The sequence below is a fragment of the Entelurus aequoreus genome, linkage group LG22 (assembly GCF_033978785.1).
Source record: "Entelurus aequoreus isolate RoL-2023_Sb linkage group LG22, RoL_Eaeq_v1.1, whole genome shotgun sequence".
NCBI lineage: Eukaryota > Metazoa > Chordata > Actinopteri > Syngnathiformes > Syngnathidae > Entelurus > Entelurus aequoreus.
Genome location: NC_084752.1, coordinates 5,469,159 through 5,496,394, shown reverse-complemented (window position 1 = coordinate 5,496,394; position 27,236 = coordinate 5,469,159). Strand labels below are relative to the sequence as shown.

At 38.0% G+C, this 27,236-nt stretch overlaps 1 protein-coding gene across 2 annotated transcripts in view; it reads left to right on the top strand.

The window, feature by feature from the left end:
- usp38 (ubiquitin specific peptidase 38) overlaps positions 1 to 24,666 on the top strand; it is a 30,911-nt gene extending 6,245 nt beyond the window's left edge. For both annotated transcript variants that reach the window (XM_062032291.1, XM_062032290.1), the window contains exons 3-11: positions 3,430 to 3,565; positions 3,639 to 3,768; positions 8,151 to 8,252; positions 8,451 to 8,609; positions 12,875 to 13,068; positions 14,979 to 15,072; positions 15,144 to 15,250; positions 18,438 to 19,734; positions 24,469 to 24,666. In XM_062032291.1, coding sequence (XP_061888275.1) covers positions 3,430 to 3,565; positions 3,639 to 3,768; positions 8,151 to 8,252; positions 8,451 to 8,609; positions 12,875 to 13,068; positions 14,979 to 15,072; positions 15,144 to 15,250; positions 18,438 to 19,734; positions 24,469 to 24,633 — 2,384 coding nt within the window. In that variant the 3' untranslated portion in view covers positions 24,634 to 24,666. The remainder of the gene's footprint in view (positions 1 to 3,429; positions 3,566 to 3,638; positions 3,769 to 8,150; positions 8,253 to 8,450; positions 8,610 to 12,874; positions 13,069 to 14,978; positions 15,073 to 15,143; positions 15,251 to 18,437; positions 19,735 to 24,468) is intronic.
- The last annotated feature ends 2,570 nt before the right edge of the window (positions 24,667 to 27,236 follow it).

Sequence of the window (27,236 nt, the reverse complement as noted above, 5' to 3'; positions counted from 1 at the left end):
TGGCCCGCGACACATTCTCAAGGCACAATAGGAACATTAAACCAAAAAATTAAATATGCAAAATTGGGGTTAATTGTGTGTGAAATGTGCAAGTGACTGAAATGCACAAGCTGAACCTAAATGATAATGTGAGCATGCTAGCAGTTAGAATGTGTGAAGCAATAAGTCATATGACTATGAAGCGCATGCATAACATACCATACCAACTTTATTTATAAGCCCTTCAAAAACAACCATAGTTGAAAACCGAATCAGTGTTTCCCATAAACTGCCAAGATACCTGTGGCGGTGGGGGCGTGGCTATGGGCGTGGTCACCATGACATCGAGTAATTTGCATAATGTACTACAATGATATGATTTTCTCTAAAAAGGCTCAAAAAATGTATACTTACTAATTAATAATAACAGTTTTGTTTTAAACGTCCATCCAGCCATCCATCCATTTTACAATATAATTACAACACTTTATGTACATATTTATATACAGATTTGACCAATAAGTTGTTCACTGAAATATATTTATTAATTGTGGTTCTTACAAAAAATATATCTTATAAAAATATAAAAGCTAAAATGTCTCTTAAAGCTCTGCCCCTTTAATTAGTGCATACTAAATAATTTAACTTTAGCCTACTACTACAACCATATTATTTACCAGCAACATAAAGTGAAACAGAGGCAGAGGTGTCCTGCCACAGTCAGTAACAAATAAACAGAAAACAGTAGTGGTGGTAGATAGACACAAAGCTTCATCAAACATCTGATCCACTGAACAAAGAGCTTCAAAAATCTTGATCCTACACTTCTCTTTTGTAAAGTACATCTGAACAGCCGATATGGGCATCTACATCATCTATATGATTTGCCTGAGAAGCTGGACAGGACAAAAAAAAAAAAAAAAAAATTTTTTTTTTTGTGGTGGGCTTAATTCTTTCGTGGCGGGCCGCCACAAATAAATGAATGTGTGGGAAACACTGCAAATGACTGTACATCACACACAGGTAGAAGTATAGAAAAGCAGAAAAGCAAAGGCATACGACAGACTGAAACATATAATTTAAAACAAATATATAAAAAAAAAGATCCATCCATCCATCCATTTTCTAACGCTTGTCCCTTATGGGGTTGTGGGGGGTGCTGGAACCTATCCCAGCTGCACATGGGCGGAAGGCGGGGTACACCCTGGACAAGTCGCCACCTTATCACAGGGCCAACACAGATAGACAGACAACATTCACACTCACATTTCAAATCAGATAAAAATATACATATATTTTTAAAAACGAGTGAAATAAACCACAGTTTAAAATAAAGAGTTCAAAGTATAATACTGGTATGTAAGTAGCATGTTAACTTAGAAAGTTAGCATGCTAACAGTTAGCATGTATCAGGTACCAAGTTAAGATTAAGATTAAAGATTAAAGTACCAATGATTGTCACACACACACTAGATGTGGTGAAATTTGTCCTCTGCATTTGACCCATCCCCTTGGGGAGCAGTGGGCAGCAGCTGCGCCGCGCCCGGGAATCATTTTGGTGGTTTAACCCCCCAACTCCAAGTGCCAAGCAGGGAGGTAATGGGTCCCATTGAAGTTATATGACTCTGGGGTGTTTGGCTGCAAAATTGACTAGGAAAAAATGGCCCACTAATGTTAGCATTTGTCAAGTGCCAAGTTATGTGAGTCTAAACACCTAGTTAGTAATGCTGCCTGAGGCTGGGCCAATCAGTGTTCCCGATACTGAACAGCACGTCCTGATTGCTTTGGCCTCGTCTAGTGGCCAAAACCACTGTAGTATTGCTACTTTTAGTTCATTTAGACCAGAGGTCGGCAACCCGCGGCTCTTTAACGCCCTCCTAGTGGCTCTCTGGAGCTTTTTCAAAAATGTATGATACATGGAAAAAGATGAGGGGAAAAAAATATTTTTTTTGTGATAATATGGTTTCTGTAGGAGGACAGACATGACACAAACCTCCCTAATTGTTATAAATCACACTGTTTGTATTAAACATGCTTCACTGATTCGAGTATTTGGCGAGCGGCCGTTTTGTCCTAATTTTGGCGGTCCTTGAACTTACCGTAGTTTGTTTACATGTATAACTTTCGCCGACTTTCTAGGACGTGTTTTATGCCACTTCTTTTTCTGTCTCATTTTGTCCACCAAACTTTTAACGCTGTGCATGAATGCACAAAGGTGAGTTTTGTTGATGTTGCATCATTATGCCTCATTTGTAGGTATATTTGAGGTCATTTAGTTTCCTTTAAGTCCTCTTAATTCAATTTATATCTCATTTACCATGAATTATTGATTAACGTTGAAAAACTTATTGGGGTGTTAACATTTAGTGGTCAATTGCACGGAATATGTACTGTACTGTGCAATCTACTAATAACTACTAATAAAAGTCTCAATCAAAATCAATCAATCACTGACACACTATCTGTATGTAATATGGCTTTCAATTTTTTGCGGCTCCAGACAGATTTGTTTTTGTATTTTTGGTCCAATATGGCTCTTTTAACATTTTGGGTTGCCGACCCCTGATTTAGACTGTTATGCCTGAAAATTCCTAATTTAGGGCAAAATTACGTAGAATATGCTTTGTTACGGATAACACAAAACTAAGATACGGATGTTGTGTTCAGATAGTTTAATTATTGATTGACCTACACTACCGTTCAAAAGTTTGGGGTCACATTGAAATGTCCTTAATTTTTGAAGGAAAAGCACTGTACTTTTCAATGAAGATAACTTTAAACTAGTCTTAACTTTAAAGAAATACACTCTATACATTGCTAATGTGGTAAATGACTATTCTAGCTGCAAATGTCTGGTTTTTGGTGCAATATCTACATAGGTGTATGGAGGCCCATTTCCAGCAACTATCACTCCAGTGTTCTAATGGTACAATGTGTTTGCTCATTGGCTCAGAAGGCTAATTGATGATTAGAAAACCCTTGTGCAATCATGTTCACACATCTGAAAACAGTTTAGCTTGTTACAGAAGCTATAAAACTGACCTTCCTTTGAGCAGATTGAGTTTCTGGAGCATCACATTTGTGGGGTCAATTAAACGCTCAAAATGGCCAGAAAAAGAGAACTTTCATCTGAAACTCGACAGTCTATTCTTGTTCTTAGAAATGAAGGCTATTCCACAAAATTGTTTGGGTGACCCCAAACTTTTGAACGGTAGTGTATATCGTATTGGTTTTAGTATTTTTAATGTATAAAATGTATCAAAGGGACCCCCGCATCTTTCCATTTTTATTTATGCGGCCCTCGCTGGAAAAAGTTTGGACACCACTGCGTTAAAAGCACAGCTGATGCAAACAGACAAAAGTAAAACAGCGAAAAACCCCCAAAATAGCAAAAATAATACTTTCTGAAAGAAGACTGGCGCTGAAGTCTCACGTCTCCCACCTTTTTAGACCCGTCCTTTGAACCGTCCATCGCCTTGGCCAGCCTGGTGCAGCACATCCCGGTCCAGATGATCACAGTCCTCATTAAGAGCCTGACTACGGACCAGAACGTCAAAGATGCAAACATGACAAAAGCACTATGCAGGTATGGACCGTGGGCATTCATGTACGACGGAGGAGGTTCCGCTTCTCTATTTAAAGCCGTCTGGTCTTTTCAGGATGATCGACTGGCTTTCCTGGCCTCTGGCCCATCACGTGGACACCTGGGTCATCGCGCTGCTCAAAGGGCTGGCCGCCGTTCAGAAGTTCACCATCCTCATTGATGTCACGCTGCTCAAAATTGAACGGGTTAGTACTGGTAGCTTCATTTCTCACCTATCCATTTTCTATACCACTTATCCTCACCTATCCATTTTCTATACCACTTATCCTCACCTATCCATTTTCTATACCACTTATCCTCACCTATCCATTTTCTATACCACTTATCCTCACCTATCCATTTTTTATACCACTTATCCTCACCTATCCATTTTCTATACCACTTATCCTCACCTATCCATTTTCTATACCACTTATCCTCACCTATCCATTTTCTATACCACTTATCCTCACCTATCCATTTTCTATACCACTTATCCTCACCTATCCATTTTCTATACCACTTATGCTCGCCTATCTTTTTTATTCCGCTCATGTTCATCCATCCATCCATCCATCCATCCATTTTCTATACCACTTATCCTCACCTATCCATTTTCTATACCACTTATCCTCACCTATCTTTTTTATACCGCTTATGTTCATCCATCCATCCATCCATCCATCCATCCATCCATCCATCCATTTTCTATACTACTTATCCTCACCTATCCATTTTCTATACCACTTATCCTCACCTATCTTTTTTATACCGCTTATGTTCATCCATCCATCCATCCATCCATCCATCCATCCATCCATCCATCCATTTTCTATACTACTTATCCTCACCTATCCATTTTCTATACCACTTATCCTCACCTATCTTTTTTACACCGCTTATGTTCATCCATCCATCCATCCATTTTCTATACTACTTATCCTCACCTATCCATTTTTTATACCACTTATCCTCACCTATCCATTTTTTATACCACTTATCCTCACCTATCCATTTTCTATACCACTTATCCTCACCTATCTTTTTTATACCGCTCATGTTCATCCATCCATCCATCCATCCATCCATTTTCTATACCACTTATCCTCACCTATCCATTTTTATACCACTTATCCTCACCTATCCATTTTCTATACCACTTATCCTCACCTATCCATTTTTTATACCACTTATCCTCACCTATCCATTTTCTATACCACCTATCCCCATCCATCCATTTTCTATAGCGCTTATCCTCATCCATCCATCATTCATCTTCCTAACCCCTTAGCCTCATTCATCCATCCATCCACTAATCCTCATCCTTCATCCATCCATTTTTTATAGCTCTCAGCTTCATCTATACATCCATCCATCATCTTTTATACCGCTTATCCTCCCCTATCCATTTTCTATACCGCTTATCGTTCATCCATCCATCTATTTTTATGCCGCTAAGCCTCATCCATACATCCATCCATCATATTTATACCGCTTATCCTCACCCATCCATATTCTATACCACTTATCCTCACCTATCCATATTCTATACCACTTATCCTCACCTATCTTTTTTTTATACCGCTTATGTCCATCCATCCATCCATCCATTTTCTATACCACTTATCCTCATCCATCCATTTTCTATACCACTTATCATCCATCCATTTTCTATACCGCTTATCCTCATCCATCCATCCACCATTCATCTTCGTAGCCCCTTAGCCTCATCCATCCATCCTCTAATCCTCATCCTTCATCCATCCATTTTTATAGCACATAGCTTCATCCATACATCCATCCATCATCTTTTATACCGCTTATCCTCCCCTATCCATTTTCTGTACCGCTTATCGTTCATCCATCCATCCATCCATTTTTATGCCGCTTAGCCTCATCCATACATCCATCCATCATTCCATCATTTTATACCACTTATCCTCACCCATCCATTTTCTATATCGCTTTTCATTCATCCATCCATCCATCCATTTTTATGCCGCTTAGCCTCATCCATACATCCATCATTTTATACCGCTTATCCTCACCCATACATTTTCTATATCGCTTGTCGTTCATCCATCAATTTTTATGCCGCTTAGCCTCATCCATACATGCATCCATCATTTTATACTGCTTATCGTCACCCATCCATTTTCTATATCGCTTATCGTTCATCCATCCATCCATCCATTTTCTATACCACTTATCCTCACCTATCCATTTTCTATACCACTTATCCTCACCTATCCATTTTTTATACCACTTATCCTCACCTATCCATTTTCTATACCACTTATCCTCACCTATCCATTTTCTATACCACTTATCCTCACCTATCCATTTTCTATACCACTTATCCTCACCTATCCATTTTCTATACCACTTATCCTCACCTATCCATTTTCTATACCACTTATGCTCGCCTATCTTTTTTATTCCGCTCATGTTCATCCATCCATCCATCCATCCATCCATTTTCTATACCACTTATCCTCACCTATCCATTTTCTATACCACTTATCCTCACCTATCTTTTTTATACCGCTTATGTTCATCCATCCATCCATCCATCCATCCATCCATCCATCCATCCATTTTCTATACTACTTATCCTCACCTATCCATTTTCTATACCACTTATCCTCACCTATCTTTTTTATACCGCTTATGTTCATCCATCCATCCATCCATCCATCCATCCATCCATCCATCCATCCATCCATTTTCTATACTACTTATCCTCACCTATCCATTTTCTATACCACTTATCCTCACCTATCTTTTTTACACCGCTTATGTTCATCCATCCATCCATCCATTTTCTATACTACTTATCCTCACCTATCCATTTTTTATACCACTTATCCTCACCTATCCATTTTTTATACCACTTATCCTCACCTATCCATTTTCTATACCACTTATCCTCACCTATCCATTTTCTATACCACTTATCCTCACCTATCTTTTTTATACCGCTCATGTTCATCCATCCATCCATCCATCCATCCATTTTCTATACCACTTATCCTCACCTATCCATTTTTATACCACTTATCCTCACCTATCCATTTTCTATACCACTTATCCTCACCTATCCATTTTTTATACCACTTATCCTCACCTATCCATTTTCTATACCACCTATCCCCATCCATCCATTTTCTATAGCGCTTATCCTCATCCATCCATCATTCATCTTCCTAACCCCTTAGCCTCATTCATCCATCCATCCACTAATCCTCATCCTTCATCCATCCATTTTTTATAGCTCTCAGCTTCATCTATACATCCATCCATCATCTTTTATACCGCTTATCCTCCCCTATCCATTTTCTATACCGCTTATCGTTCATCCATCCATCCATCCACTAATCCTCATCCTTCATCCATCCATTTTTTATAGCTCTCAGCTTCATCTATACATCCATCCATCATCTTTTATACCGCTTATCCTCCCCTATCCATTTTCTATACCGCTTATCGTTCATCCATCCATCTATTTTTATGCCGCTAAGCCTCATCCATACATCCATCCATCATATTTATACCGCTTATCCTCACCCATCCATATTCTATACCACTTATCCTCACCTATCCATATTCTATACCACTTATCCTCACCTATCTTTTTTTTATACCGCTTATGTCCATCCATCCATCCATCCATTTTCTATACCACTTATCCTCATCCATCCATTTTCTATACCACTTATCATCCATCCATTTTCTATACCGCTTATCCTCATCCATCCATCCACCATTCATCTTCGTAGCCCCTTAGCCTCATCCATCCATCCTCTAATCCTCATCCTTCATCCATCCATTTTTATAGCACATAGCTTCATCCATACATCCATCCATCATCTTTTATACCGCTTATCCTCCCCTATCCATTTTCTGTACCGCTTATCGTTCATCCATCCATCCATCCATTTTTATGCCGCTTAGCCTCATCCATACATCCATCCATCATTCCATCATTTTATACCACTTATCCTCACCCATCCATTTTCTATATCGCTTTTCATTCATCCATCCATCCATCCATTTTTATGCCGCTTAGCCTCATCCATACATCCATCATTTTATACCGCTTATCCTCACCCATACATTTTCTATATCGCTTGTCGTTCATCCATCAATTTTTATGCCGCTTAGCCTCATCCATACATGCATCCATCATTTTATACTGCTTATCGTCACCCATCCATTTTCTATATCGCTTATCGTTCATCCATCCATCCATCCATTTTCTATATCGATGAGCGTCATACATACATCCATCATTCATCTTCTATATGTCTTGGCCTCATTCATACATTCATTCATCCATTTATCTTCTATACCGCTTATCTCTTCATACTTCATCATCAATCCATACATGTATCCATCCATCCATCCATTCATTTTCTATACCGTTTAGTCTCATCCATCCATTTTCTATACCGCTTAGCCCCTTCATTTTTTCCCTCGAATGCCAAAACAAAAATAAACTTGTCCTCCTTCATTGTAGCTGTTCACATCGATTTCACAGGCGACAAATGTTTACGCCTTGTTTGTTTAATTATGGCTTTCTCCCCAGGTGTTTAATCGTCTGTGGTACCCCATAGTGCGACAGGGGGCGCTAGCCGTCCTCTCCCATATGCTGCTCAGTTTCCAGCACTCTCCAGAGGCGTTCCATTTGGTAAGAAAACTAATTTCTCTTATGGCTCAAATGACCTCCAAAACCACAAACGCTTCTTTCCTCACAGCTCCACCAGCCTCTGCTTTGCATCCAACTCTGTGTGAAAGTTCGCCCACATGTTTTAGTGTCGGGATGAACTAAAAACTCAGGAGGAATATTTTTTAGCTGCCCTCACGCATTGTTCCTCATCATTCCCAGGTTATTCCACAAGTGGTCCATCTGGTGCAGTCTCTGCAGGCGGACGGCCTCCCCAGCAATAAAGCTTTCCTGCTGCAGTTCACGGAGCTCATCCACTGCATGATGTACCAGTATTCCGGCTTCCCGGACCTCTACGACCACATTTTAGAAGCCATCAAGGTAAAGCGCACGTGGATGAGCCATTCACGTACCGTATTTTTCGGACTGTAAGTCGCAGTTTTTTTTTCATAGTTTGGCCGGGGGTGCGACTTATACTCAGGAGCGACTTATGTGTGAAATTATTAACACATTAGCGTAAAATATCAAATAATATTATTTATCTCATTCACGTAAGAGACTAGACGTATAAGATTTCATGGGATTTAGCGATTAGGAGTGACAGATTGTTTGGTAAACGTATAGCATGTTCTATATGTTATAGTTATTTGAATGACTCTTACCATAATATGTTACGTTAACATACCAGGCACCTTCTCAGTTGGTTATTTATGCCTCATATAACGTACACTTATTCAGCCTGTTGTTCACTATTCTTTATTTATTTTAAATTGCCTTTCAAATGTCTATTCTTGGTGTTGGCTTTTATCAAATACATTTCCCCAAAAAATGCGACTTATACTCCAGTGCGACTTATGTGTTTTTCCTTCTTTATTATCCATTTTTCGGCCGGTGCGACTTATTCTCCAAAGCGACTTATACTCTGAAAAATACGGCAGTTATGTTTGGCCCCAGAGGGCCGCTTCTAACACCATGTTTTAATGCATTTTATTAGTAGATTTTTTAAAAACGAAAATGTAAAAAAATATGGTAAGTTGCAAAAAGTTCACCTCAAAATGCAGTGTATATTACTGTAAATGAAAAAACAGTAGTGCTGTTTTTATGGTAAAAAAAAGGCAGCTCAGTTGCCAGAATTGTACTGCAAAATTTACATATGTTTTCTTACTGTAAATAAAAAAAATTTGGCACCTGAGCTGCCAGTTTGTTTGTCTTTTTACCGCAAATCAACAACTGTAGATTTTTCGGTGTATTACTGTAAATGCCAAAACGGCACCACAGTTTATTACAGTAAAAAAAGTACTGGTTTTTTTTCATTTTGAGAAAAATGCTGTAAAAACCACTTTTACATTGCACAATTTGATGGATAACTTGCTTTGAAATCATTATTATTAGTAGTATTTATTTCTTTATAAAAAATGGTTTGAATGTTTGATAATATATTTTTGCATAATTACGTTAACATAATTTGCGATTAGACGGAGTACATATTTTTTTTCTCCCCAAAAAGAAAAAAATATATAAAAAAATTTTTGTAAAAAGAAGTACAGTGCTTTATTGATACATATTATTTCCAGGCTTTCGAGGGCCAAATAAAATGAGGTGGAGGGCCACATTTGGCCCACTGGCTTTGAGTTTGACACCTGTGGTTTAACCCCTCCAACAATTATTTCCCTCGTTTGGAAATAACATACAGGTTTACCAACCACATTGTTTTCCATTGTCAGTAAAGCAAATAAAGCACTATTTCCAGCTTATGGTAATTACTCGCCTCCTATACTCACTTTTGACACTTTTTAATTAGCAAAAGCAGGTCTTATCAAGCTAGGATTCCAAAGATCCACCTCTAAAAAGGACAAAACAACATGCTAACATTAGATCATTGTTCTAGGCTGCATAGCCTCCACTTTGCTGCAGCCCTCAGTTTCCCCTGGGATAAAACAGCCACATGCTTTGTCCCCTATAGTTTTTGGCATTGATGGATTCAATGCACCCATATTTTCTGAGTTTTTAGTGACTACTGAAGTAGAAAACCAACGACTGTGAACTGTGTAGGTATGGTGCAGTGTCAATGTTTAATTGGATTATTTCCATTTTTTATTTTACAATTCAAACATTAAAAAGAACATAAGTTGTACCTGAAGCTCAGAGCTAAACTTCTTCATTTTCAGTTGCACATTCCATTTGAAACTAAACAGTATCTCCAGCTTAGTATTAAAATATTTCTACATATGAAAAGTTTCAGCAGTTTAAAGCCAGTCAAGGGAACCTCAGTTGTCCATTTTCCAGCAGTTTGTATTGTAATTGGAATCAGTCTTACAATACCAGACTTTCTCCTTCATGTTACAACTTTATTTTCAACCCCAATTTGTACAAATATATAAATCCGACCTGAGAAGAAGTCTCTAAACAAGGGGTGTCCCAATACCACTTTTTTACTTACGACATGGTACCGATATTAGAGCCTGGAGTATCGGCCGATATCTATATTGATACGATATCAGTACAAATCCCACATACTTTTATTATATTTAAGTGCGGAATGTCCGATGAGTCAAACAGAGAACTATGAAAAACACTAACCTATTTATTATTTACCGCCTAGAATAGACTTACGCTGTCTTTAAGTTGAAGTGGCGTGGTAATTGTTTGTTGGCACGACCTAGTGGCCACAATAACTCATTAAGTTGATGCAGTAAGTTACATGATGCAGACACGTTTGTTCCTGGATACTTTCTGTTACGGCTCTGCCTTGAAGACTTTGTATCTGTCAGTAATATGCAACTGTAATTATTTGATACTTGTTTATATTGACAATTGTGCTGTTTTAGGCCTCAATATTGTTCAATGATTATTACGTATAGTACAGGCCAAAAGTATGGACACACCTTCTCATTTCAATGCATATTTTTTTTAATTTTCTTGACTATTTACATTGTAGATTATCACTGAAGGCATCAAAACTATAGAAACCTGTGAAGTGAAAACCATTTCAGGTGACTACCTCTTGAAGCTCATCGGGAGAATGCCAAGAATGTGCAAAGCAGTAATCAGAGCAAAGGGTGGCTATTTTGAAGAAAATAGAATATAAAACATGTTTTCAGTTATTTCACCTTTTTTTTGTTAAGTACATAACTCCACAATTGTTCATTCATAGTTTTGATGTGACAATCTACTATGTAAAGCAGGGGTCACCAACCTTTTTGAAAGCAAGAGCTACTTCTTGGGTACTGATTAATGCGAAGGGCTACCAGTTTGATACACACTTAAATAAATTGCCAGAAATAGCCAATTTGCTCAATTTACCTTTAACTCTATGTTATTATTAATAATTAATGATATTTACACTTAATTGAACGGTTTAAAAGAGGAGAAAACACGAAAAAAATTACAATTAAATTTTGAAACAGTTTATCTTCAATTTCGACTCTTTAAAATTCAAAATTCAAGAAGAGAAAAACTTAAAAAAAGAATTTATGGAACATCATTAGTAATTTTTCCTGATTAACATTAATTTTAGAATTTTGATGACATGTTTTAAATAGGTTAAAATCCAATCTGCACTTTGTTAGAATATATAACAAATTAGACCAAGCTATATTTCTAACAAAGACAAATCATTATTTCTTCTAGATTTTCCAGAACAAAAATTTTAAAAGAAATTCAAAAGACTTTGAAATAAGATTTAAATTTGATTCTACAGATTTACCAGATTTGCCAGAATATTTTTTTTGAATTTTAATCATAATAAGTTTGAAGAAATATTTCACAAATATTCTTCGTCGAAAAAACAGAAGCTAAAATGAAGAATTAAATTAAAATGTATTTATTATTCTTTACAATAAAAAAATTTTTTTTACTTGAACATTGATTTAAATTGTCAGGAAAGAAGAGGAAGGAATTTAAAAGGTAAAAAGGTAAATGTGTTTAAAAATCCTAAAATCATTTTTAAGGTTGTATTTTTTCTCTAAAATTGTCTTTCTGAAAGTTATAAGAAGCAAAGTAAAAAAAAAAAAAGAATTTATTTAAACAAGTGAAGACCACGTCTTTAGAATATTTTCTTGGATTTTCAAATTCTATTTGAGTTTTGTCTCTCTTAGAATTAAAAATGTCGGGCAAAGCGAGACCAGCTTGCTAGTAAATAAATAAAATTTAAAAAATAGAGGCAGCTCACTGGTAAGTGCTGCTATTTGAGCTATTTTTAGAACAGGCCGGCGGGCTACTCATCTGGTCCTTACGGGCTACCTGGTGCCCGCGGGCACCGCGTTGGTGACCCCTGATGTAAATAGTCATGAAAATAAAGAAAACTCATTGAATGAGAAGGTGTGTCCAAATTTTTGGCCTGTACTGTGTGTCTAGCTTGTGGGCTATTGTGTGATTAGCTGTTGTGTAGCTGCTACCTCCTAGTAGCTTATATCCTACCATGTTCACCTATTGTAAATAAGTTGACTAAAATAGAATAAAAGAGCAACCTGGTGTGTTTACTGGAGGACATTTCGATGTTACAGCTTTGCACAAGTAAACACGCTGCAGGACGGCTTGTATGAAATATTTTTAGATGCAAGCCGCTGTGATCCAATAATATTTTTCTTTTGGCTGATATCGTGTTTGGGACGCCCCTAATCTAAATCCTCTCATCTCTTGTCCAGGATCTCCCGAAACCCAGCGAAGAGAAGGTCAAGTTGGTGCTGAATCAAAGTGCCTGGACGTCCCAGTCCAACTCCTTCACCTGCGGTCCCCTGAGGCAGGCTGGCAAGTCCGAGACAGGCAAGACGGGCCTGGTCAACCTGGGCAACACCTGCTACATGAACAGCATCCTTCAGACTCTCTTCATGGCCACAGAGTGAGTCCACAAGGTGGAGTACCGTATTTTTCGGACTATAAGGCGCACTCAAAATCCTTTCATTTTCTCAAAACTCGACAGTGCGCCTTGTAACCCGGTGCGCCTAACGTACGGAAGAATTTTGGTTGTGCTTACCGACCTCGAAGCTATTTTATTTGGTACATGGCGAAATGACAAGTGTGACCAGTAGATGGCAGTCACACATAAGAGATACATGTAGACTGCAATATGACTCAAGTAAACACCAAAATGTTATATGTTCCTATGAAAATATAGAACATTACATCAATCATTAATCTATGCATTATACAAATACATTAATCCATCAAAATGTTTTAGTAGGACTTTGGTAAGCTACGCAGCTGCACCGCTTGATGGATTGTACTGTGCTTCAACATAGGAGTATTATTATGGTGCGTGTACAAGGTAAGACATTATCTGGTGTTTTGTTTCACAATATTATGCAAAAGCCACTTTTCTTACCTTCTGGTACCTGCTGATCTGTATTTGGGATCTGCATAAGTCCTGAAAATTTGCACGCGTCCGTCTTTGTAGTCCTCAATGTTCTTTTTACGGGACATTCATCCTCCGCTGTTGCCATTTCTAATATAAAGTAGTGTAAAGTTCTTACTTATATCTGTCAGCAAACTCACCATGAAAGCACTAAAACATACCGGTGTAGTGAGTTTACATTATTCACCCAAGGAACTTTAGTTATTAGATAGTTCCGGTCGGACGGTTTTTCACGGGACACATTTCGGGCGTTGTTGTTGCACTAGTGAGCCACGGATGAGGAGACGCTGCTCCGTTATTGATTGAAGTAAAGTCTGAATGTCATTAAAACAGTTAGCTCCATCTTTTGACACTTCTTCCACACCCGTCCTTGCACGCTACACCGCTACAACAAAGATGACGGGGAGAAGACGCTGTGGAAGGTGAGCCACGTAAATAACACCGCCCACAAAACGGCGCATCCCGAAGAGACTGTCAGAAAGCGACTTGAAGATGATGTGTAAAACATCATCTATGCCAGTGGTCCCCAACCACCGGACCGATTGGTACCAGGCCGCGCAAGAAATTAAAAAAAAATTTTTTTTTAATTTTTGTTTTGTTTTTTTTGTCAATTAAATCAACATAAAAAACACAATATATACATATTGTGTATGTGTATGTCAATATAGATCAATACAGTCTGCAGGTATACAGTCCGTAAGCACACATGATTGTATTTATGAGAGAGAAAAAAAAAAAAAACATTTTTTTTTTTTTTTTTTTGTTGTAAATTAAATCAACATAAAAAACACAATATATACATATTGTGTATGTGTATGTCAATATAGATCAATTCAGTCTGCAGGTATACAGTCCGTAAGCACACATGATTGTATTTATGAGAGAGAAAAAAAAAAAAATATATATATATATATTTTTTTTTTTGTAAATTAAATCAACATAAAAAACACAATATATACATATTGTGTATGTGTATGTCAATATAGATCAATTCAGTCTGCAGGTATACAGTCCGTAAGCACACATGATTGTATTTATGAGAGAAGAAAAAAAAAAATCCCCCCCCCCCGGTCCGTTGGACAAATTTTCAAGCGTTGACCGGTCCCCAGCTGCAAAAAAGTTGGGGACCACTTATCTATGCAACATTTTGACCAAAGAACCACCATCACATGTTATGTAGACCACAAGCAAGTATTTTCCATTTAGTAAAAAAATATATTAATATGACACCTTTAATGCGCCCTATAATCCAGTGCGCGTTTTGTATGAAAATAGACCTGAATACACCATTCATCGGCAGTGCGCCTTATAATCCGGTGCGCCCTATGGTCCGGAAAATACGGTAATCACAGGGTTTTTGCACCCTGCTTTACATTTATCTTATCTGCCCCCTTCAGTTTCAGACGACACGTTCTGTCACTGCAACTCAACGGCTCCAACATACTGATGAAAAAACTGCAGCTGCTGTTTGCTTTCCTTGCACACACTCAGGTTTGTGTGCTGCATACTGAGTGTCAGGCCGGCAAGTGTGCTGCAATGGCTTTTTTTTCCCTCACCTGCAGAGGGCGGCGTACGCTCCCAGAAATTTCTTGGACGCCTCTCGACCGCCTTGGTTCAACGTGGGCTCTCAGCAGGACTGTTCAGAGTACCTCCGCTTTCTCCTAGACAGGTACAACAAATATGTTCATGCACGTGACACGCAGGACTAGAATGTATACCGTCTAATTTGCATAATTGGCCATGGTGGGGAAAAAGGGAGCTTTTGTGGTTTGTGTCTTACGAATTTTTGTGTGACATCTCATGACATGAAGTTCTTTACTTAGGAGTGTTTGCATGCATGGTCGTTTGGGAAAAAAACATTACCGTGTTTTTCGGACTATAAGTCGCAGTTTTTTTCATAGTTTGGCCGGGGGTGCGACTTATACTCAGGAGCGACTTATGTGTGAAAATATTAACACATTAGCGTAAAATATGAAATAATATTATTTAGCTCATTCACGTAAGAGACTAGACGTATAAGATTTCATGGGATTTAGCGATTAGGAGTGACAGATTGTTTGGTAAACGTATAGCATGTTCTATATGTTATAGTTATTTGAATGACTCTTACCATAATATGTTACGTTAACATACCAGGCACCTTCTCAGTTGGTTATTTATGCCTCATATAACGTACACTTATTCAGCCTGTTGTTCACTATTCTTTATTTATTTTAAATTGCCTTTCAAATGTCTATTCTTGGTGTTGGCTTTTATCAAATACATTTCCCCAAAAAATGCGACTTATACTACAGTGCGACTTATATATGTTTTTTCCCTTCTTTATTTATATATATATATATATATATATATATATATATATACATATATATATATATATACACACACACACACACACACACCGTAATTTCCGGACTATAAGCCGCACCTGACTATAAGCCGCACCAGCTAAATTTAGGGGAAAATACAGATTGCTCCATATATAAGCCGCACCCGACTATAAGCCGCAGGGTTTTGATGTGTAATTAGCGTAGTATATAGGGGTTCCTGCTACCACGGAGGGGATTGTCGGGACAGAGATGACTGTTTGGGAACGCAAAGCGTCCCATTTATTAACAATAAATCTTTCAATCATTCAATCAAACTTTCACATCTTTGACATGGCGAACAGCATTCGTGCAGAGTACAAATAATACAACGGTGCAAAGTAATACAAAGTGCTCGCCTGTACGTTATCAAAATAACCAGCCATATGAAAAGTCAGTCTTTAATCATTGTGTCATCGTCTTCCTCCTGCGTACTAAAACCACCAAAATCCTCTTCGTCGGTGTCGGAGAAGAACAGGCCGTAAATAAGCCGCACCCTTGTATAAGCCGCAGGGACCAGAACGAGGGGAAAAAGTAGCGGCTTATAGTCCGGAAATTACGGTATATACATATCACATTTATATACAGTACAGACCAATAGTTTGGACACACCTTCTCATTCAATGCGTTTTCTTTATTTTCATGACAATTTACATTGTGGATTGTCACATCAAAACTATGAATGAACACACGTGGAGTTATGTACTTAACAAAAAAAAGGTGAAATAACTGAAAACATGTTTTATATTCTAGTTTCTTCCAAAACAGCCACCCTTTGCTCTGATTACTTTTTCGCACACTCTTGGCATTCTCTCCATGAGCTTCAAGAGGCAGTCACCTGAAATGGTTTTCACTTCACAGGTGTGCTTGAAGCTCATGGAGAGAATGCCAAGAGTGTGTAAAGCAGTAATCAGAGCAAAGGGTGGCTATTTTGAAGAAACTAGAATATAAAACATGTTTTCAGTTATTTCACCTTTTTTTTTGTTAAGTACATAGCTCCACATGTGTTCATTCATAGTTTTGATGTGACAATCTACAATGTAAATCAGGGGTGGGCAATTAATTTTTACCGGGGGCCGCATGAGCAACCCGGGCACTGCTGGAGGGCCACATCGACAATATTTCAATTAAATTTTGCTCAATATTATTTTTGATATATACCGTAAGATAAATAATAATAATAATAATAATAATAATAATTAATAAGAATAGTAATACTTCAACATAGTGTGTGTAACAGCATTCCATGACTAATATAAATTAACATTAATAATAAATGACAGTAAAATAAGCACACGTATGACTGAGGAGTCATAGTGTAACTTTGTGTGGTGTTTTAGTTGTCCGACTTTTTGTGTGGCCATAAACGCACCAGTGGTTTAGTGCTATGCGTGTTGGTGACAGATGACAAGTTGGTTTTGGCCTGGTTTGTACGGCAGAAAATGACTAGTTTTTTGAGATAGAATTGTTTTACTCATGTTTTTGGTGTAGTTATGTCCGAATATAAACAGTTTTGCTCAATAAAGTGACCGATATAATTCCTGTCCTCGAAGCATCTCGATAGACGTTACAATAATTGAACGGTGTTCAATTGAACGGTGTTGACGAACACCGTTAGGGCCGCTTGTTGTCACTGTCACTCAAAGTTGCATTGCAAAATTACATAGAATAAATATGTTTATTTTGTTTAGAATTCAGATGGGATTTGATTTGGTGCGCGGCATATATTTGCTGTGCGCAGCGGACGCTTGAGCAGTGCGCAATTGCGCAGGCGCGCACCTTAGAGGGAACGTTGCTTGGCAGTCCATGTCTTGTTGAAAACACGCCATTCCTCATCAACTTTTCTCTTTTTAGCGTCTCGGGTGTAAACCGTGCATCACTTGTCGCTGCATGTGCACCTTCACTCGCAGGTTACACACGGACATACGCCCATAAGTAATACTTTTCAAAATAAAAGCAGCACAGTTGTATTGCGCGCACGACATAGATGTTTTTTCAACTTTATTTTGTAATTTGTGATTGCAGCTGTTCACATTCACTCACAATCACGCACACGCATACGTCCACACGGAAGTAATACAAATAACGATCTTCAAAACAAAAGCAGCACCGTTGTATTGCACACTCGACAGATACTTTTTAAAATTTATTTTGTAATTTATAATTGGCCTCACGCGGGCCGGACAGGGACGCACAAAGGGCCGGATGCGGCCCGCGGGCCGCAGAATGCCCAGGTCTGATGTAAATAGTCATGAAAATAAAGAAAACGCATTGAATGAGAAGGTGTGTCCAAACTTTTGGCCTGTACTGTGTGTGTGTGTGTGTATGAAAAACATAAAAAATGGCCCTTGCATACTTTCATTTTTCAGTGGAAGGAGTTCAAAGTTTGATGTTTTGTGTGATATCTTTCCAAAAATGTGATCGGAATGCGAAGAGTAGAAGCTGTAAGGTCTCCTCAGATGTTTACGGCCCCTGTCTTCTAATCCCGAGGTTACACGAAGAGGAGAAAACAATCCAAGTGCTGGAGTCTACAAAGCCAAGCGTGGCCCCTGCCGCCCTCCTGGACTCCAGCAGCAAGGACCTCATAGGTCAGACTTCTCCCGAAGAGAGCGAAGCGTCCTCTTTGAGTCCCGCGGAAAGCAAAGCGGAGGAGGACACAAGAACTGTGATAGAGAGGACTTTTGGCGGCAAGCTGGTGACAGGTATTCGCTGTATGCACTGCAACGGCACCTCTGAGAAAGAGGAGCCTTTCACCGACCTTTCGTTGGCCTTTTGCCCCTCTGCCGCCTCTCAGGACGCCCCCAAAAGCGAGGGCACCTCTTCGGAGCCCAAAGTGGTTTGTCAGGGCTCCGTCAACGGTGGCAGCGAGGCGCCCGTGCCCGGCTCAGCCTCAGACCAAGCTAGTCAAGTCTACTCTTCGCCGGAAACCAGCGGACCTCCCCTGTCCGTGCCCGACCTGGTCGACTATCTGTTGGCGCCGGAGATCCTGGACCAGGACAACGCCTACTTCTGCGAGAAGTGCGGCTGCCTCCAGCGGGCCGAGAAGACCATGAAGGTGGTGTCGGCGCCGGAGTACCTCATCCTCACCTTGCTGCGCTTCTCCTACGACGCCAAGTTCCACGTGCGCAGGAAGATCCTGGAGAACGTCACCATCCCGCCGCGCTTGCGCCTCCCCGTTCACAACGCCGCGCCCTCCGCGCCCCTCTCCTGCACGTCGTCCCCTCTGCAAGTGGACTCTCCCGAGAGCAGCGAGAACCTGGCCAAGAAGCTCAAGCCCTCTCAGAAAGACGAGGACGAAGACGAGAGCGAAGCGGGTAGAGGAGACGTGTCCATGCAGGCGTACTACGTCCTCAGCTCCGTCGTCATGCATTCGGGCGTCTCGTCCGAGAGCGGCCATTACTACTCCTACGGCCACGACATCACAGCGGCGGACGGCGGTCCCGCCGATCCCTACAAGGAGGACGCGAGGAACGTACAAGGCGAGTGCGGCGCTCTCCCGGGACCGGCCGGACAAGGCAGCACGCCGCCTGCTCGCGGACCGGAGGCGAGCGACTGGCTCCTGTTCAACGACAGCAGAGTGACGTACGCGTCCTTTAGGTCGGTGCAAAACATCACCAACCGCTTCCCCAAGGACACGGCCTACGTGCTCATGTACAGGAAACAGGAGCTGGAGGGACAGCGCGGAAATAAAGGACCGCTGGCCAATGGCTTGAGGCAGAGTGCAGAGCCGCCGCTGCAGAAGGAGCTGCTGGACGCCATCATCAAGGACAACAAGCTGTATTTACAGGTAAGACCTGCAAAGTCTGCTCACCTGCTTTCACTCTCACACCCTCTTCATGGATATACATTAGGGCTGGACAATTAATTAAGGTTCCGCAGCCTCCGTACACTGCAAAAACTGAAATCTACACTACCGTTCAAAAGTTTGGGGTCACCCAAACAATTTAGTGGAATAGCCTTCATTTCTAAGAACAAGAATAGACTGTCGAGTTTCAGAGGAAAGTTCTCTTTTTCTGGCCATTTTGAGCGTTTAATTGAGCCCACAAATGTGATGCTCCAGAAACTCAATCTGCTCAAAGGAAGGTCAGTTTTGTAGCTTCTGTAACGAGCTAAACTGTTTTCAGATGTGTGAACTTGATTGCACAAGGGTTTTCTAATCATCAATTAGCCTTCTGAGCCAATGAGCAAACACATTGTACCATTAGAACACTGGAGTGATAGTTGCTGGAAATGGGCCTCTATACATCTATGTAGATATTGCACCAAAAACCAGACATTTGCAGCTAGAATAGTCATTTACCACATTAGCAATGTATAGAGTGTATTTCTTTCAAGTTAAGACTAGTTTAAAGTTATCTTCATTGAAAAGTACAGTGCTTTTCCTTCAAAAATAAGGACATTTACATGTGACCCCAAACTTTTGAACGGTAAATATTAAATATTAAATATCTCAAATAAGGGTGATATTTGCTTATTTTCTGTCTAATAAGATAATTCTTCTCACTAAGCAGATTTTATGTTATAGAGTGTTTTACTTGCTTTAAGTGTTTTGCTCCTAAATGATGTCAGTAAGATATTACAGCTTGTTGCTGAGATTTGATGAGCTATATTGAGTAAAACATGCTTGAAACTAGAATATCAACTGTTGCAAAGCTGTCTCATCAACACTCACAAGTATAAAACTGCTTTTTTAAAGTAATAATTTCTTATTTCAAGCATGAAAAAAAAAAATCATGATTTTGACACACTTGTGTCTCATAATTAAAACAGATGACAGCCAAATGGACTTTGCTGTTTTATTTTCAATGAAACAATAGAAAATAGGTACTCATATAGCTGACAGTTAATATTTAAACATTTAACATGTGACATTTCAATTTTGAATTTTGAACAGAAATAGTTCATGCACATTCAGATAAATTCCTCAAAATTACAATACAAATTTTTTTTGGCCGGGCTGTATATATGCGCACTAATTGACTGAAAGAGCACGCACTTGGCGCGATGATGTCATGTTATCGATGGAAAAATGCATTTTTCGACCATATGATTTGCCTGAGCGGCTAGGAGACCCCGAGAGTAACAAGCGCTTGCCTTGTTGCCTTTCCATTAAGAACAATAAATTACTTTTTAGTATAAGTTTGCTGGTTTCAAGAAATGTAATGCCGAGCGCATATCATTATGTCAAGATAATGGCACCAACATTTACTTCATTTAAGAATATTTTTCAACATATTGAGCAAAAAAGTCTTTTTTTTTCTACCAAGAAAAGTGCACTTGTTATTAGTGAGAATATACTTATTTTAAGGTATTTTTGGGTTCATTGAGGTTAGCTAATTTGACTTGTTTTGGAAAATCTTGACAAGCCAAATGTTCTTGTTCTATTGGCAGATAATTTTGCTTAGTTCAAATAAAATACCCCTCATTTTTGTGAGTTTTTTTTCTTGTTTTTGAACACTGACTTTTTGCAGTGTAGCAGAACCTCCAGGTTCTGTAACAGCTTCTTCCCTCAAGCCATAAGACGCTTCAACGCATCATAATAATCCCCTCAATTCCCCCCCAAAAATGGATTAACTCGCTGGAATATAAAGACAATTTAACATCCATAAACATGGGTGCATATGCAAAAGTACAATATATTTATCTGTACAGTAATCTGTTTATTTATATCTAAAGTTCAAGTTAAAGTACCAATGATTGTCACACACACACGAGGTGTGGCGAAATTATTCTCTGCATGTGACCCATCACCCTTGATCACCCCCTGGGAGGTGAGGGGAGCAGTGAGCAGTAGCGGTGGCCGCGCCCGGGGAATCATTTTTGGTGATTTAACCCCCAATTCCAACCCTTGATGCTGAGTGCCAAGCAGGGAGGTAATGGGTCCTATTTTTATAGTCTTTGGTATGACTCGGCCGGGGTTTGAACTCACAACCTACCCATCTCAGGGCGGACACTCTAACCACTAGGCCACTGAGTAGGTATCTCACCTTACATCTGCACCTTATTGCTCTTTTATCCTGCACTACAACGAGCTAATGCAACAAAATTGTGTTCTTATCTGTACTGTAAAGTTCAAATTTGAATGACACTAAAAAGGAAGTCTAAGTCTTAATAGAATTTTGATCATTTTGATTTTTGGCTCATAAAAAAAAATATTAATGGGATTAAATATATTAATAAATGTGCTTGTATTGCTGAAAGGGACGAGTGAGCGTTTGAGTAGAAAAAAAGAGCAAGTCTACTAGAAGTTTGAGATCTCACCAAGGCTGCTACTTTGTATTCCACACAGCGCTAGTACGCCTAATCAATAATCACTGAACTCAACTAAAAAGGAAGGAATTTTCCGCGTTAATGTACCGTATTTTCCGGAACATAGGGCGCACCGGATTATAAGGCACACTGCCGAGGAATGGTCTATTTTCAATCTTTCTTCATATATAATGCGCACCGGATTATAGGGCGCATTAAAGGAGTCATATTATTATGATTGTTTTCTAAATGTAAAAGACTTCCTTGTGGTCTACATAACATGTAATGGTGGTTCTTTGGTCAAAATGTTGCATAGATCAGTGGTCCCCAACCTTTTTGTAGCTGCGGACTGGTCAACGCTTGAAAATTTGTCTCACGGAGGGGGGGGGGGGGGGGTGTATTTAAAAAAAAAAAATTTTTTTTTTTTTTTTTTACATAAATGAATACAATCATGTGTGCTTACGGACTGTATCCCTGCAGATTGTATTGATCTATATTGATATATAATGTATATATTGCGTTTTTTATGTTGATTTCATTTAAAAAAAAAAAAATTTTTTTTTTTTTTGGTGCGGCCCGGTACCAATCGGTCCGCGGCCCGGTGGTTGGGGACCACTGGCATGGATGATGTTTTACAGATCATCTTCAAGTAGCTTTCTGACAGTCGCTTTAGGATGCGCCGTTTTGTGGGCGGGTCTTATTTACGTGGCTCACCTTCGACAGCGTCTTCTCCCCGTCATCTTTGTTGTAGCGGTGTAGCGTGCAAGGACGGGGGTGGAAGAAGTGTCAAAAGATGGAGCTACCTGTTTAAAACATTCAGACTTTACTTCACTCAATAACGGAGCAGCATCTCCTCATCCGTGGCTCACTAGTGCAACAACAACAGCGCCCGAAATGTGTCCCGTGAAAAACCGTCCGACCGGAACTCTCTAATAACTAAAGTTCCTTGGGTGAATAATGTAAACTCACTGGTATGTTTTAGTGCTTTCATGGTGAGTTTACTGACAGATATAAGTAAGAACTTTACACTACTTTACAGTGCTAAAATAAATGTATTCTAACGAAATAAATGATAATAATATATATATTTCTTAAACTGTCCAAAAAATTAAATATTCAAAATACAGCTTCGACAATTTAGTCATAATAAATGATGAAAAATAAATGTGCATATAATTTACGCAGTGCTAAAATAAATGTATTCTAACAAAATTATTAATAAATAATAATATATATATTTCTTAAACTGTCAATAAACCTAAAATGCAAGTGAAAATACAGCTTCACCAATTTAATCATAATAACTAATGAAAAATAAAAGTACATATAATGTATGCAGTGCTAAAATTAATTTATTCTAACTAAATTAATAATAAATAATAATATATATATTTCTTAAATGAACTGTCAAAAAAAATTACAATTTTAAATACAGCTTCACCAATTTAGAAATGAAAAATAAATGTACATACAATTTACGCAGTGCTAAAATTAATTCTAATTCAACTAATAATATATATTTTTCTTAACTAAACTGTCAATGAAATGAAAATGAAAATACAGCTTCACCAATTTAGTCATAACTGATGAAAAATAAATGGACAAACAATTTACGCAGTGCTAAAATAAATGAATTCTAACTAAATTAATAACAAATAATATATTTTTTAATTAAACTGTCAAAAAATACAGCTTCACCAATTTAGTCATAATAACTGATGAAAAATAAATGTACATACAATTTATACAGTGCTGAAATCAATTAATTCTAACTAAATTAATAATAAATAACAATGATATTGTTCTTAATTAAACTGACCAAAAAATTACAAATTAAAAATACAGGTTCACCAATTTAGTCATAACTGATGAAAAATAAATGTACATACAATGTACGCAGTGCTGAAATCAATTAATTCTAACTAAATTAATAATAAATATTTTTTTTTTTTTTTTTAAACTAAACTCAATAAAATTTAAATGAAAATACAACTTCACCACTTTAGTCATATTTTTTTGCACTTGAGAAATTTCTCTATGACTTTATTTAGCTCCAGACTTCTTCTGTTTGTTTGAGGTTGTCAATACTGCCACAAGTGGTGGAAAAGGGTATTACAACAGAGTACCCAACTGGGAAACTGATATTTTTTGGGTTCGTTGCCCAGCCCTATGGTTAAGAAACACTGCCTCATGCACCATACTCAACACAAACCAATACTCACCAACCAAAATAAATGTTTTTAAACGTTGTGATTTCTTTCTCTTTCCATAGGAGCAAGAACTGAACGCTCGGAGCCAGGCCATGCAGGCGCCTTCATCCTCCTGCTCGTTCAGGCCCAACGGTTCAGATGACAACAACCCACCCGGGAGTTGCGGCCCATCTGGAGGAGGAGGCGGAGGAGGGGGCTTCAACACCATCAGTAGACTGGTCTTCTAATTCAAAAACACACACACACACAAAAAAAAGAAATCACACAACGCTACGACTACTTTGTGTGTTGCTGTTAACAGAACCTCATAAAGAAGCACTGAGATCATAACAGGATGCTTGGATTTGCAGTTTTGTACCACTTCAACTTTTTAATTTATTAAGTCCATTTTTGTCCCCTTTGCTGGCATAAAAGTGAACGTTCATGGATGCAGACATATTTTCTTCAATCAAGCCTCTGTTTTGATATTACCTCACATGCAGCAGATTAACAACAAAACAAACATTTTATAGCGTATAATGTTACCTTAATGTATTCTATCATTTGCATGCATGTAGTCCGTGTGTGTGTGTGCGTGTGTGTGTGTGTGTGCGCGTGTGCATGTGTGCGCTTTTTTTCTCTCCAAGACTGATTATTTGGTGTGTGCTTTTATAAATTTAATATTACATGCAATAAATGTGCATTTGTCTTAAAATGTGATCTTGGATAATTGGAAAATACAAAATAATATGTAAACGTGTGTGTGTGTGTGTGTGTGTGTGTGTGTGTGTGTGTGTGTGTGTGTGTGTGTGTGTGTGTTTGTACCGTTTTAGAGTTCATCCAATACACAAACATGGAGTTTTGTAATAATAAACAATACATGGCGCCGTTTTTGCTTTGTAGGCAAAATATTTTGGCACATGCGGAAGTGAGCGCAGGCTCGAGAAAGGGAACTGGAATATGTAAAATTGTTCCCCTCAATCCGAAAAAAATAAAATAATAGACTTTTGTGAACATGTTTAAACTACATTATTTAAATGTTTCACTGTATATAATTGACTGTGTCTACAAGGATACTTTGTTTATTGGGGGAATACTATTTTAGTACTATGTGATTATATTATACTATATAGTTTTCATCTTAAATAATATCTGACTTTTTTTGTGTTTTTTATTGATAACAAAATATATTTTAAACAATTGAGGTGAGGCATTTATTTCCTATTCATGATTGCATTTACGTCTTACACAATATTGTTTGTCAATTACTTTTTTTATCGTTTATTTTTTAATCCAAAACGTTTTATCATCACAAGTGAGGTGAGGCATTTGTTTGCTATTTATTACATTTATATAATTCACAATATTATTTGTCACTGACTTTATTTTTTTATTCAAAACACAGAACAAAAACATTGATTTTTTTTTTAAACTTCAAAACACATAAAAAACATGTTTTATCAATACAATAAAGGTGATCCATTAATTTTCTATTTATTACATTTACATCTTACACTACATTATTTGTCACTGACCCTTTTTACGTTTATTTTTGCATCCAAAACACAAAGAACAAAAACTATTTTTTACTATTCTAATTGAGGTGAGGCGTTTATTACGTTTACATCGTACACTGTTCTATACAGTACAGGCCAAAAGTTTGGACACACCTTCTCATTCGATGCGTTTTCTTTATTTTCATGACTATTTACATTGTAGATTGTCACATCAAAACTATGAATAAACACATGTGGAGTTATGTACTTAACAAAAAAAAGGTGAAATAACTGAAAACATGTTTTATGTTCTAGTTTATTCAAAATAGCCACCCTTTGCTCTGATTACTGCTTTGCGCACTCTTGGCATTCTCTCCATGAGCTTCAAGAGGTAGTCACCTGAAATGGTTTTCTCTTCACAGGTGTCATTGTTTTGATGCTTTCAATGACAATAGTAATGAAAAAAAAAAAAATACAATAAAAAAAAAAAATTATATATATATACGATTTGTCACTAACTTTAAAAAAAATTCCAAAACACAAAAAGCAAATACTTCTTTTTTTTAATTCCAATTTGAGGTTTCCTAATAATGTTTTATCCGTGCATGGTTTTATTAAAAAATATTTACACAACCTATTTGTCTTCATGGAGGGGATTTACTTTGGCTTTTATTGAAGGTGAGGTGTTTATTTTCATTGGGTAATGGTGTCCACTATGTGTCCAATCGCTGTATTCAGTGCAAAATATAAAGGCACAATTTTTTAAACATGTCTTTGACGTCGAGCTTGAAAAACTGGAATGTATTTTTTGTTTTTTTTCTGCTTTTAATTGCCCCCCGTGTCATCATTAATAGTCCTTCTGTTGGCCATTAATCAAGAGGGGCTAACAGGACCTGCCCTATGGGGAGAAGTTTAGCATTACAATGACATTCCAACAAGATTCCTCGGATACCTCAAGTCTCTACAGAGAAACATCCTTGCCTTTTGACCTGGTCTGCGTACATAAACATTTATATTTGGCATTTTTTAGTCTATTGTCAAGGAATTGCATTTGGATTAACTTCTTGAAAAAAGTTTTACATATAAAAATAGAGAAATATATATATATATATATATATATATATATATATATATATATATATATATAAATAAAAATATTATTAGGGACCGAGGACCCTATTGTATTTCTAGCGTTTTATTATTATATCGCCGCCTATTTGAGCTGTAATTTGACCCCCTTAACATGCTTCAAAACTCACCAAATTGGACACACACATCAGGACTGGCGAAAATTGCGATCTAATCAAAAAGCCAAACCCCAAAACTCAAAATTGCGCTCTAGCGCCCCTTAGGAG